The sequence below is a fragment of the Triticum urartu genome, chromosome 2A, assembly GCF_056163025.1.
Source record: "Triticum urartu cultivar PI428250 chromosome 2A, HENAU_Tu73, whole genome shotgun sequence".
In the NCBI taxonomy this organism is placed as follows: Eukaryota; Viridiplantae; Streptophyta; class Magnoliopsida; order Poales; family Poaceae; genus Triticum; species Triticum urartu.
This window is the reverse complement of record NC_141874.1, coordinates 722,453,924-722,468,870: the sequence shown is the minus strand read 5'-3', so window position 1 is coordinate 722,468,870 and position 14,947 is coordinate 722,453,924. Positions and strand designations below refer to the sequence as shown.

At 39.1% G+C, this 14,947-nt stretch overlaps 1 protein-coding gene across 2 annotated transcripts; it reads left to right on the top strand.

Annotated features, from left to right (window-relative positions):
* Positions 1-733: 733 nt before the first annotated feature.
* LOC125529650 (uncharacterized) lies at positions 734-2,942 on the top strand. Of its 2 annotated transcripts, XM_048694073.2 has the most exons (3): positions 734-928; positions 1,741-1,822; positions 1,977-2,942. In XM_048694073.2, exons 1-3 carry the CDS (start codon positions 917-919, stop codon positions 2,885-2,887), a joined length of 1,005 nt encoding a protein of 334 aa, XP_048550030.1. In that variant the 5' UTR covers positions 734-916; the 3' UTR covers positions 2,888-2,942. The 2 variants fall into 2 exon arrangements, with proteins under 2 accessions (XP_048550030.1, XP_087401293.1); XM_087545167.1 differs by lacking the exon at positions 734-928 and having other exon boundaries at positions 939-1,822.
* Positions 2,943-14,947: the final 12,005 nt, after the last annotated feature.

The following is a 14,947-nucleotide window of genomic DNA, read 5'->3' as shown; positions in this document are numbered from 1 at the left end:
GGCTCCGATGAGGGAGGGGGAATGACAGTGGCGCGCCTTCGGCTTGATCCAGTACTTATAGTCATCGCTAGGTAGTATACGGATTTGATATATTTTTTATTTCTGCTATTTTTTGTGCTACCTTGACAGTTGAGGAATAGATTGGGAGTTTTTTTAGAAAAAAAAAGACGCTGCCTTTTTAAGTGTAGCTTAGTGATTTATTTAGGAGATACCTGGGAGGTGTTACTTTTTTTATGAAGTTTCTGGCATGGGCGAGAATTGTGAATTTTCACGTCATCTCCTGATACTTCACAGCGATCATACATGTTCCGTTTTCTGGCTATTCAAAGAATATAACTCATTTTGATTCGCGGACATGTACGTGTAGTTCCCAGCGCGACTTCTCTGCTCGAGGATTCCTTTGTTATCTTCCGTAAGCAACAAGCTCTTGTTTCTTTTCCAAGCTGTGCCAAGCCCACATCAATAGCATCAAGGCTAAAAGCTTCTTTAATGGCAAGAACCAGATTCCATGGCCTCACTTCGTACTTAATTAGGTAGCAACATTCGCCAGCATCGGTCTTCTACCTTTTCCCGAAAGAGAAGTAGCTAGAAGGATGTAACTGCGTTGATGACTTGGTGTAGCCAGCTGCATTTTTCATCTCTGAGTTTTCAAAAGATTCGGCTCGATAAATCATCCGAAGCTTCTGCCTTCAACCAGACGACCAGGTGTCATACTGTCATGTGTCAACCACACGAGACTCTCTCTCTCTCTCTCTCTCTCTCTCTCTCTCTCTCTCTCTCTCTCTCTCTCTCTCTGCAGTTGCATACATATCTCTCTCCCGCCCCTCTCTTCCCCTGCACCTCTCTCTCTCTCTTTCCCTGCGCCTCTCTCTCTCTCTGCGACAAACCAACTAGGTCACTAACTCACAACAACAGCATGACAGATCAGGTGATCTCTCTCTCTCTCTCTCTCTCTCTCTCTCTCTCTCTCTTATTTGCATCCGATCTGTTCTAGGGTTTATCCCTTTGTGAGTGATTCGTTCAATGGAGAAAAACGAAGTTTCTTTTTCTATGGAGAAAAACAAAGTAGGAGCTACAAGTTTCTATCTATGCCTGCAAAAGTATATACTTCCCGTAATTCAAAACCCATGTGTCCACATGTGCATGTTGCTTCCCATTTTCTGACTTAGTCATTCACTTGGTAACAAAAACCAAAGAGATTTTCATAAGATTTTTGCATGATTTCTGCTCGTAGGAAAAAAAAAATTAGGGTCACTCGGATAAAAGAAGCGAGACCATCAATTTATATGGATTGTTTTCTTATACCACAATTTCATAGGATTTTTAAGAAGAGATTAAACCCCACCTAGTGAAAAATAGTGGTTAGGCCTCATGGAAATTTGTATTTGTGCCTCCCACACATCTTCTGTCACTTCATATTCGCCTACAGAAATTATTAGCATCAAATGAGTCAAGTAAATTCCCATATTATAGTTTCCCATGGACCAAAGAGGTCATAACATCTCAACCATACTTTTTTGCCTATTCATAAGTTTTTAGAAACCTGAGTTCCAAAGATGCCCTTATTATTGATCAAGTAGTGAAGGAATTGCAGTTTTTGTGTCCCAAAGAACTATTGTGAGCATTCATTCATAAGATAACCAAGAACAAAAGCTCAGCGTCTCTGAAATTAGAAAGTATGCACTGATTTTGGGGCTTCATTAGTAACTATTTACTTCACTGATGCTTCTGTCAACACAGATCTCCACTATAATCTTAAGGGTGGACCTTGATTGCCACCAGTGCTACAAAAAGATCCGCAAGATTCTTTGCAGCCTTCAAGGTGCGTAGAACATCTGACTGTACTGCACTAATGCTATATGTTCGTTCATGCATCTCAGTCACAAAGAAACTCTCCACATGAGCTTGCCATACCAATCAGGAACACAAATTTCTTACTTGCTACTGTATATCTTACAAGATAATGACTTGTGCAGATCAAGAGAGGATTAGGACGATCTCCTTCGACACCAACAACAACGCAGTCATCATCGACGGGCCGTTCGATCCACACAAGCTATCATGCAGGATCAGATGCAAAGGAGGCAAGGTGATCAAGGGCGTCCAAATCATGGGCGACGGCAAGCCGGAAGAGATGGCCGGGCCACCGCCGAGCAACAGTCGCAAAAAGAAATCAAAATCAAAGGGGAAGGGGAAGGAGTCACCGCCGCCGCCCGCTGAGCAGCCACAAGCATATCATCCTCAGCCGCCCACCGAGCAGCAGCCACAGGCATACTACCCTCAGCCGCCCACTGAGCAGCCACCGGCATACCACCAGCAGCCGCCCACTGAGCAGCCACCGGAATACCACCCTCAGCAGCACACCGAGCAGCAACCGGCATACCACCCTCAGCCGCCCGCTGAGCAGCCACAGGAATACCACCACCCTCAGCAGCCCCCTCCGGACAGAGAGATGTCAGCGACCATGCAGGCGGTCAGGGAGGAGGAGAGGCCGAAAGAGAGACCGGCCGAGCTTGAGACGCCAAAGGAGATGCAGGTCCACTTCGTGCCAGAAGCAGGGCCAGAGTGCCACAAGAACCCGAGGGAGAGGAGGCACCCGATGGGAGAGATGCCGTCGTGGAACGGGCCGCCGATGGTGGAGATCCCCTCGCTGCCGGCGCGACCTGTGGGCCCGTGCCGCTGCACGTGCTGCGCGTCATGCTACCAGGGGTACTACGGAAGTTGCAGGTGCTCAGACTGCGGCAGGACGTACGGCTACACCGCCGCCGTGGCGCTGCCGCCGCCAGCCGGCTGCTACGGTGGCGCACGCGCGCCGTACTGCGGCGGATACAGCGGCTACCGGGTTATCTGCGAGGAGGATCAAGCGGGTGCTTGCATCATAATGTGATCTGTTCACTGTTTCGTGTGCCACAACCATTGTGCTGCTTAGGCAAATTTGCATGTGTTTTGCGTGTCTTGATTACCAATGATTCGTGTATGCATCTGCTATGCATGAATCATTTTTGTAGGGGGGGGGGGGGGGGGGGGGGGGGCTTTGCATGAATCGTCGCCAACTATCGATGCTCTCCCATTCACATCAGATCATTTCTGAAAAGACGAGAGAGAATCGATGCCTTCCCTTTTTATTAAATAAACTCGTTATTCTTGTTCAATAATGTCTACTTTTCTACATGGTGCCGTCAAACAACCTAGCACTTTGGCAGATTCTTGTTCGATAGTGTCTCCTTTTCAACATAGTGGTGTGAAACAATTTTTAGCACTTTGGCAAATAAATGGTGTGTGAGAAATTCATACGGTTAAATGCAATACAACAATACGATGCTCAGATTTGTTAATAAGGTTCAACATAAATGCCTACATCCTCAACTCTTGACTATAAACGCCCCTCAACATGCATTAAATTAACACAATACGGACCGGTCTGATTACCCCCGTGCGGGGTGCAACAACGGACCGGTCTGGTTACCCTCATGTCGTGTGCCGAGACCACCCACTCTTACAATCCTATATCTAACACATCAACTTTGTCTAGTCTATTTCGCGGCATCAGTCAACTCCACAATCTTCATCACCGTTGGTGAAAATTCACACGCTACAGCACTCCTACTGTCCTGCCGCAATGCCCAAATACACTTAGTAGAAACCATGTGCACCAAGTAAAATCCAACCCAAAAACCTTTGTCTTCGTGTGGTGCTACCTACTCCTGGCTTGGCTGAACGCTTTGATGCTATTTTTGCCGACAGATTGTTCTTTGATGGAGAATCAATCCCTTTAGCCTCCCAAAACGTCTTATATTTTGGTACGGAAGTACTAGTTTGTTTGTTTAATTTGTTGTTGCTGCTAGAATGCACCACCATGACAGTTACGGTCCCGTTATCCAGTGGACCGTCTCCACTGTCGATTTTCTTAGCAAACTTTGAGTGCCTCGTTCCACCACTAAGTAGGGTTTTCTTGGTTTTTTAAGGGCCTCTGTAGTAAACCGATGGGTCGACCAGAACCCCTGTCTAGGCCTTCCTGCTGCATGAGCTAAATCTCCACCGTTAGTGCCACTAGGCGCGCTCCGCCGGTGCGCCTATCTATCACCCATAGTGAGAAGGATGGAGTGCTTGCTTGCAGTGCACACCGTGTGGGATTGTCCCAACATTGCCGCAGCTCGCCCAAAGCGCTCACTGGTAGACACATGCACGTGCGCAACTGCATATTTCCATATATTTATTTCATTTTTCTCAAATCCTTTTAGTAAAATGCAAGGACGTATTTTAGAGGTATATGAAAACTTATTTTCTTTAAAGATTTTATTTTTCCTTTTTTTCATTTTCATGGATAATTTTAAATTATGAAATTGGTTTGCACGGCTTAAAAAAAATCAGTGCATTTCAATAAAAAATTCATGACAATTGAAAAAATGTCCTTGCATTTATAAAATGGTTCAGGATATTATCCAAATGTTCACAAGTGTTAAAAATTTCATGATATCTGCTAAAAATTTATTCATGAAATGTAAAATTTTGTTCACGTAATTTTTTGTAAAAGATATCTATAACATGTTAAAATATTGGTATCGTTATAAACCATGATCTTCACACTTCAAAATGTTCATAAAATTGTTCTCAGAATTTTTAAAATATGTCCATTTGACAAATCAAAAATGTTCATAACACTTAAAAATGTTGAAACCTGCAAAAATGTTTATGAAAATGTAAAAACAAATCTCACCCAATTATTACAAAATTTGCATGGTATATAAAAAATATTCACTCCTTTTTTAGAAATAAAATGGAATTTTAAAGTAGAAGCAAACATGAATAGAAAATAGAAATCATGCTAACTAGAAGAAACAAAAAAGATGAATAAAACAAAGAAGAACAATAAAAACAAAAAGTAAAAAACAAGAAAAAAATGAAACATGATAAGACTGGTAAAATCACATGAAAACGAATAGAAAAGAAAAACCAGACGACACCATTCCCAAATCACGGTGGAAAGTTCCCAGAACTTGTTTGCGCCCAGTCATGCTAGCCCTATAGGCGAGAGCCATGTCTCGCTTACTGCGACACGTACGATCCTCTCGCCTCTGGTGCAACCACTAGTAGGCCGGCGCAATAAAGTGTGTTCCTTCTGTTTTCAGAAACATCCCAGGAGCGGTTTTGGCGACCTTCCATCGGTTATAGGCAGGTTCAAGCTAAATTTTGTTTTCTTATTGTTTTAATTGGGTTTCATTTGATTTTTTTTCAATTTGGTTTTTTCCTTTTTCCCATTTTCATTTTTTACCTTTTTCCCAATTTTCAAAGAAATATTTAATACATGTTGAACATTTTTAAAATACAGGCTGGATTTTTTTTAGATACACGCTCAACATTTTCCAAATACCTGCTTAATATATTTCAAATGCAAAATGAATACTTTTACTCAGTGAACATTTCCTCAACACACTTTGAATATTTTTTCATAAATTTCATAAGCATTATTTCAAAATGGGTGACCATTTCTTATGTTTATGAACATTTCTTTAATCTCATGAAGTTTCCTGAATGGTACCGAACACTTTTCCAAAATTACACGAACAATTTTTTTACATTGTATCAATATTTTTTTAAATGTCATGGACATATTTTTAAACACGCAAAAAATTGTTTGAATGGAACCAACATTTTTCTTAAACCACATGAACATTGTTTAGATTTCAATAACATTTTTAAAAATCATGAAAATTCTTAACCATACGAGCATTTTTTGAATGGTATGAAATCCTCTTTACTTTTGTGTGCATAAAGTTTTTCATATCCTTAACATTTTTTTAAAGTGCAAGGGAATTCTTTGTTCACTTTACAGAAAGTAATTTTTTAAAAATTTATAACAGTTCAAAATATAAATACAAGTACAAAAATAAAATGAAAGAAATAAATGAAGGAACGAAAAAAAGAAGGAAATAACTATTGAACTGGCACACCAGAGGATTCCCTTAAGGAGAGACAAGTGTGCATCTTGCTAAAAGCGAGACATAGCCACGCTCCACGCTCCATCTTTCCTGCCAAGGGCGAGATATAGGATTAATGACGCTTCATGCACTTCTATTTTCCGGGTTTCCACTTTTCTATTCATTTTTCCACTTTCATTTTTCAAATAAATGTCGACTTTTTTGAACACACATAAAAAAATTCATATACAGGTTGGACATTTTCAAGATACATGTTTCAGTTTTTCCAGATATATGTTTAACTTTTTGTGAATACATGTGGAACATTTGTCAAATGGACATTGGACATTTTCTAAATACATGGTGGATATTCTTTAAACACACAATAAACACATTTCATTGTTTTCATGAACGTTTTCTTTGAAATATGCCATTATTTTTCAAGTGTTAAGGACAATGTTTTAAACACATGGTGAACATTTTTTTCACACATATTTAACATTTTTAATAAATATCATGAACATTTTAGAAATGTGTGGATATTTTGAGGTGTTATTATAATTCTTTTAGATGTCACAAATATGTTTGAATCATACGAAACATTTTTTCTAGAATAACACGAACAAGTGTTTCCTTAGTATGAACATTTTTCTAAAAATGTCATGAACATATTGTTCCATGGATGAACTTGTTTTAAATGTGATGAATATTTTTATTAAAAAATATGCGTAAAATTTTAATTAAATATTTTTTAATGAGCAATGAACTTCTTAAAATTTAATTTTTTTAGGGAAAACTGTACTCCTTTATTGAATAACGATGTCCCATGGTATAGTTACAAAAACATGAGGTTGTAACAACCAAACATGTCTACCAGGTGCTAGATTTAAGGAATACTTAGTTAGACTATCTGCATCTACATTCGAGTTTCTACTTTCATAAATGAAATTACAAGAGTTCAAACCATCCACCCTGGCTCTTATTTCTTTGATAATAGTTGCATGTGTGTCTACCTGTGCCTGAGCAATATCTCCTACAACCACATGGCGGTCCGAACAAACCATGATATTGGGTTTGAAAGTGGTGGCTCCTCTAGGAGGATTTCAAAGCCTTAGTAGAGAAAATTTGGAATGCCCATGTCTCTAGCAAAAAACCCCATTGAGGTTTGGCAGAAGAAAATTAGGAAGTTGAGGAAGACCACTAAGGGCCAGAGTGCCAACACTGAGGTTGACCTGAGGAAACTCAAAAAAGGTCTCATGGATGAATATAATAGATCAGATATTAAATCAGAGAGTATTGAGCTCTCTAAACAAGAAAAGGTTAGGTTGAGAGAAATCCATTTAGAGTTGCAAAATCACTAGCTAAGGGAGGAAGTGAAAACTGAATAAAGGTCTACGGATAGAGATATTAAGGAAGGGGACATATACTACATATTTTCATGCAGTAGCTAACCAGAGGAGAAAAACCTTTATACACCCCTAGATGGCCTGATGGACCATTCACGAAAACTGTAGCCCTTCTTAAAGTAGCTGGAGATTTCTACAAAAAAAACTCTTTAAAGGTGAAAGTAGAAATGGGTGTACTCTTAATGTTGATTTCTTCTTCGACGAGGAAAAAGTGTATGATGCTGAAAATGAATTCCTCCAGCTGCTTTTTTAGAAGAGGAAATTAGGAAGGCAGTTTTTGATTCCTATGCTAATGGTGCTCCAAGACCAGATGGGATTTCATTTCTATTTTACCAGCACTTCTAGGACCTAGTTAAAACTGTTTTAATGAGAATGTTTGAAGACTTTCATAGAGGAGAATTAGACATTTATAGACTCAACTTTGCTTTACTAACCCTAATCCCTAAGGAGGCTGATGCCACCTCTATGAAGAAATTTAGGCCAATTAGTTTGTTAAACTCTAGTTTTAAGATCTTTACCAAAGTACTTGACAACAGGATCAGCATCATACTTCAAAGGATGATTACGAGTACCCAATATGCTTTCTTGAAAGGCGTGTTTATACTTGGGAGTGTAGTAACTCCACATGAGGTATTGTAGTCTGTCCATTCTTGCAATGAGCAAGGGCTATCCTAAAATTGGACTATGAAAAAGCATTTGACTTTGTCCATTTAGATTGCCTTACCTAATTGTTACCAAAAAGAGGTTATGGATATAAGTGGCCATCTTGGATCCCATCAATAGTTAGAGGAGGCTCTATTGGTGTGAAAATCAATGGATGCGAGAGTGGTTTCTTTATTACCAGCAAAGGGCTTAGGCAGGGGGACCCCTTGTCTCCCCTTCTCCTTAATTTAGTAGTGGATGTACTAACTAGGAGGTTAGCTAAGGCTGCCTCTAGAGATTTAATCAGTGGCCTTTGCCCCAATCTTACCCTGAAGGGCTTATGTGTATTTAATACGCTGATGACACTATTTTATTCTTATAGAAAGACCTAGATAAAGCTTTAAATCTAAAAATGGCCCTTTCCTATTTTGAAGAAGTATATGGAATGAGGATCAACTATAGCAAGAGTGATTTGATCCCCATAAACATGACTGATGAGGAACACTTAGAATTCATGGAATCACTAGGTTGCAAAGGGGGGAATTTCCCGATAAAATATATGGGCATTCCCTTGCACTATGATAAGCTTATGAGGGAGGATATTCAGCCTCTCATTGATAAGATTATTAAAAGGATAACGGGGTGGAGGGGAAAATTGCTTTCCTATAAGGGAGATTGATTCTCATCCAAGCTTGCCTGGCAAGCATTCCAATCTACCTCCAATCCCTTTTTAAATTCCCAAAATGGGCCATTGAGATGATAAATACTCAAATGGCTCATCGTTTGTGGAAAGACTTTGAGGGGTGCTACCTCTTTTAGCACTGCATTGGTTTTCCCCGAAGAGGAAGGGATGATGCAACAAAGTAGCGTAAGTATTTCCCTCAGTTTTTGAGAACCAAGGTATCAATCCAGTAGGAGGCTACGCGCGAGTCCCTCGCACCTACACAAAACAAATAAATCCTCGCAACCAACGCAAATAGGGGTTGTCAATCCCTATAGGGCCACTTACGAGAGTGAGATCTGATAGATATGATAAGATAATATTTTTGGTATTTCTATGATAAATATGCAACGTAAAATAAAGACAAAGTAAATAGCAAAGTAGTAGGAGGTTGATATGATAAAGATAGACCCGGGGGCCATAGGTTTCACTAGTGGCTTCTCTCGAGAGCATAAGTATTCTACGGTGGGTGAACAAATTACTGTTGAGCAATTGACAGAATTGAGCATAGTTATGAGAATATCTACATATGATCATGTATATAGGCATCACGTCCGAGACAAGTAGACCGACTCCTGCCTGCATCTACTACTATTACTCCACTCATCGACCGCTATCCAGCATGCATCTAGAGTATTAAGTTAAAAACAGAGTAACGCCTTAAGCAAGATGACATGATGTAGAGGGATAGACTCATGCAATATGAAGAAAACCCCATCTTGTTATCCTCGATGGCAAAAATACAATACGTGCCTTGCTGCCCTTACTGTCACCGGGAAAGGACACCGCAAGATTGAACCCAAAGCTAAGCACTTCTCCCATTGCAAGAAAGATCGATCTAGTAGGCCAAACCAAACTGATAATTCGAAGAGACTTGCAAAGACAACCAATCATACATAAAAGAATTCAGAGAAGATTCAAATATTATTCATAGATAGACTTGATCATAAACCGAAAATTCATCGGTCTCAACAAACACACCGCAAAAAGAAGATTACATCGAATAGATCTCCACAAGAGAGGGGGAGAACATTGTATTGAGATCCAAAAAAGAGAGAAGAAGCCATCTAGCTACTAACTATGTACCCGTAGGTCTGAAGTAAGCTACTCACACTTCATCGGAGAGGCTATGGTGTTGATGTAGAAACCCTTCGTGATCGATGCCCCCTCCGGCGGAGCTCCGGAATAGGCCCCAAGATGGGATCTCGTGGATACAGAAAGTTACGTTGGTGGAATTAGGGTTTTGGCTCCGTATCTGATCGTTTGGGGGTACGTGGGTATATATAGGAGGAAGAAATTCGTTGGTGGAGCAACAGGGGGCCCACGAGGGTGGAGGGCGCGCCTGGGGGGGGGGGTAGGCGCGCCCCTACCTCGTGGCCTCCTGTTACGTGTCTTGGCGTAGGGTCCAAGTCTCCTGAGTTGTATTCGATGAGAAAATCACGTTCCCGAAGGTTTCATTCCGTTTGGACTCCGTTTGATATTCCTTTTCTTTGAAACCCTAAAATAGGCAAAAAAAACAGCAATTCTGGGTTGGGCCTCCGGTTAATAGGTTAGTCCCAAAAATAATATAAAAGTGTATAATAAAGCCCAATAATGTCCAAAACAGTAGATAATATAGCATGGAGCAATCAAAAATTATAGATACGTTGGAGACACATCAAGTATCCCCAAGCTTAATTCCTGCTCGTCCTCGAGTAGGTAAATGATAAAAACAGAATTTTTGATGCGGAGTGCTACTTGGCATAATTTTAATGTAATCCTTCTTAATTGTGGTATGAATATTCAGATCCGAAAGATTCAAGACAAAAGTTCATATTGACATAAAAATAATAATACTTCAAGCATACTAACAAAGCAATTATGTCTTCTCAAAATAACATGGCTAAAGAAAGTTATCCCTACAAAATTATATAGTCTGGCTATGCTCTATCTTCACCACACAAAATATTTAAATCATGCACAACCTCGATGACAAGCCAAGCAATTGTTTCATACTTTTGACATTCTCAAAACTTTTTCAATTTTTCACGCAATACATGAGCGTGAGCCATGGATATAGCACTATAGGTGGAATAGAGTGGTGGTTGTGGAGAAGACAAAAAGGGAGAAGATAGTCTCACATCAACTAGGCATATCAACGGGCTATGGAGATGCCCATCAATAGATATCAATGTGAGTGAGTAGGGATTGCCATGCAACGGATGCACTAGAGCTATAAGTATATGAAAGCTCAAAAAGAAACTAAGTGGGTGTGCATCCAACTTGCTTGCTCATGAAGACCTAGGGAAATTTGAGGAAGACCATCATTGGAATATACAAGCCAAGTTCTATAATGAAAAATTCCCACTAGTATATGAAAGTGATAACATGAGAGACTCTCTACTCTGAAGATCATGGTGCTACTTTGAAGCACAAGTGTGGTAAAAGGATACTAACATTGTCCCTTCTCTCTTTTTCTCTCATTATTTATTTTTTTATTTTTTTATTTGGGCCTTTTCTCTTTTTTTATGGCCTTCTTTCTCTTTTTTATTTGGGCTTCTTTGGCCTCTTTTATTTATTTTTCGTCTGGAGCCTCATCCCGACTTGTGGGGGATTCATAGTCTCCATCATCCTTTCCTCACTGGGACAATGCTCTAATAATGATGATCATCACACTTTTATTTTTCTTACAACTCGATACTTAGAACAAAATATGACTCTATATGAATGCCTTTAGCGGTGTACCAGGATATGCAATGATGCATGAGTGACATGTATGAAAGAATTATGAATGGTGGCTTTGCCACAAATACGATGTCAACTACATGATCATGCTAAGCAATATGACAATGATGGAGTGTGTCATAAATGGAATGGTGGAAAGTTGCATGGCAATATATCTCGGAATGGCTATGGAAATGCCATAATAGGTAGGTATGGTGGCTGTTTTGAGAAAGGTATATGGTGGGTGTATGATACCGGCGAAAGGTGCGCGGTATTAGAGAGGCTAGCAAAGGTGGAAGGGTGAGAGTGCGTATAATCAATGGACTCAACATTAGTCATAAAGAACTCATATACTTATTGCAAAAATATACAAGTTATCAAAGCAAAGTATTATGCGCATGCTCCTAGGGGGATAGATTGGTAGGAAAAGACCATCTCTCGTCCCCGACCGCCACTCATAAGGAAGACAATCAATAAATAAATCATGCTCCGATTTCATCACATAACGGTTCACCATACGTGCATGCTACTGGAATCACAAACTTCAACACAAGTATTTTTCAAATTCACAACTACTCAACTAGCATGACTTTAATATCACCATCTCCATATCTCAAAAACAATTATCAAGTATCAAACTTATCATAGTATTCAACACACTCATAAGAAAGTTTTATTATTAATCTTGCATACCAAGCATATTAGGATTTTAAGAAAATTATCATGCTATTAAGACTCTCAAAATAATCTAGGTGAAGCATGAGAGATCAATAGTTCCTATAAAACAAATCCACCACCGTGCTTTAGAAGATATAAGTGAAGCACTAGAGCAAAATTATATAACTCAAAAGATATAAACGAAGCACATAGAGTATTCTAACAAATTCCAAATCATATATGTCTCTCTCAAAAGGTGTGTACAACAAGGATGATTGTGGTAAACTAACAAGCAAAGACTCAAATAATAGAATACGCTCCAAGCAAAACACATATCATGTGGCGAATAAAAATATAGCTCCAAGTAAAGTTACCGATAGAAGTAGACGAAAGAGGGGATGCCTTCTGGGGCATCCCCAAGCTTAGGCTCTTGCCACTCCTTGTTCCATAATCCATCAAATCTTTACCCAAAACTTGAAAACTTCACAACACAAAACTTAAAGTAGAAAATCTCGTGAGCTCCGTTAGCGAAAGAAAACAAAAGACCACTTCAAGGTACTATAATGAACTCATTCTTTATTTATATGGGTGTTATACCTACTGTATTCCAACTTCTCTATGGTTTATAAACTATTTTACTAGCCATAGATTCATCAAAATAAGCAAACAACACACGAAAAACAGAATCTGTCAAAAACAGAACAGTATGTACTAATCTGTAGCTAGCGCACGATATGGAACCCCAAAAATTCTAAAATAAATTGCTGGACGTGAGGAATTTATCTATTAATCATCTGCAAAAATAATTAACTAAATAGCACTCTCCAAATAAAAATGACAGCAGTTCTCGTGAGCGCTAAAGTTTCTGTTTTTTACAGCAAGTTCAACAAGACTTTCCCCAGGTCTTCCCAACGGTTCTACTTGGCACAAACACTAATTAAACACAAAAAACACAACCAAAACAGAGGCTAGATAATTTATTTATTACTAAACAGGATAAAAAATCAAGGAATGAAAATAAAATTGGGTTGCCTCCCAACAAGCGCCATCGTTTAACGCCCCTAGCTAGGCATAACAAGCAAAATAGATCTAGGTATTGCCATCTTTGGTAGGCAATCCATAAGTGGCTCTCATAATAGATCCATAATGTAATTTAATTTTCTTTCTAGGAAAGTGTTCCATGCCTTTCCTTAATGGAAATTGGAATCTAATATTTCCTTCCTTCATATCAATAATTGCACCAATCGTTCTAAGGAAAGGTCTACCAAGAATAATAGGACATGAAGGATTGCAATCTATGTCAAGAATGATAAAATCTACGGGCACATAATTCCTATTTGCAACAATAAGAACATCATTAATTCTTCCCATAGGTTTCTTAATAGTGGAATCCGCAAGGTGCAAGTTTAGAGAGCAATCATCAAAATCACGGAAACCTAACAAATCACACAAAGTCTTTGAAATCGTGGAAACACTAGCACCCAAATCACATAAAGCATAGCATTCATGATCTTTAATTTTAATTTTAATAGTTGGTTCCCACTCATCATAAAGTTTTCTAGGGATAGAAACTTCCAATTCAAGTTTTTCTTCATAAGATTGCATCAAGGCATCAACGATATGTTTAGTAAACGCTTTATTTTGACTATAAGCGTGAGGAGAATTTAGCATGGATTGCAACAAGGAAATACAATCAATCAAAGAGCAATTTTCATAGTTAAATTCCTTGAAATCCATAATAGTGGGTTTAGCAACATCTAGGGTTTTAATTTCTTCAATCCCACTTTTATCAAATTTAGCATCAAGATCAAAAGATTCAGAATTCTTGGAACGCCTTCTAGGTAAAGGTGGATCATATTCAGTCCCATCATTATCAAGATTCATATTGCAAAACAAAGATTTAATAGGGGACACATCAATAACTTTTAGATCTTCATCATTGTTTTCATAGCAACTCGATTGAGTGGCCATCTTATTAACTAGGGTAGCCTGCTTATCCGAAATTTCAGCAGTTAATTTCTCAAGATGAGCAAGTTGGGATCTTAAACCATCGAATTCTTTAGACATATCATCGAGCTCTTTATTCATAAAACTCATAAAACTTTCCTGTTCTTTAAGCTCGTTTCTGAAGAAACTATTATGTTCAAATTGCAAAACCATGAAACTCCTAACATTATTTTCGATTTCTTCTAACCTTTTAAGGTGAAGGTCACCAAATTTAGGTAGAGACATCGTGACAAGCAAGCAAACTAACACACAAGCAAACAAAAAGCAAGTGTGCAAAAAGAGGAAAATAGAGGGAGGATAGAGAGAGAGGGCAAATAAAACGGCAAGGGTAAAGTGGGGGAGAGGAAAACGAGAGGCAAATGGCAAATAATGTAATGCGGGAGATAAGGGTATGTGATGGGTACATGGTATGTTGACTTTTGCGTAGACCTCCCCGACAATGGCGCCAGAAATCCTTCTTGCTACCTCTTTTAGCACTGCGTTGGTTTTCCCCGAAGAGGAAGAGATGATGCAGCAAAGTAGCGTAAGTATTTCCCTCAGTTTTTGAGAACCAAGGTATCAATCCAGTAGGAGGCTACGCGTGAATCCCTCGCACCTGCACAAAACAAATAAATCCTCGCAACCAACGCAAATAGGGGTTGTCAATCCCTATAGGGCCACTTACGAGAGTGAGATCTGATAGATATGATAAGATAATATTTTTGGTATTTTTATGATAAATATGCAAAGTAAAATAAAGGCAAAGTAAATAGCAAAGTAGTAGGAGGTTGATATTATAAAGATAGACCCGGGGGCCATAGGTTTCACTAGTGGCTTCTCTCAAGAGCATAAGTATTCTACGGTGGGTGAACAAATTACTGTTGAGCAATTGACAGAATTGAGCATAGTTATGA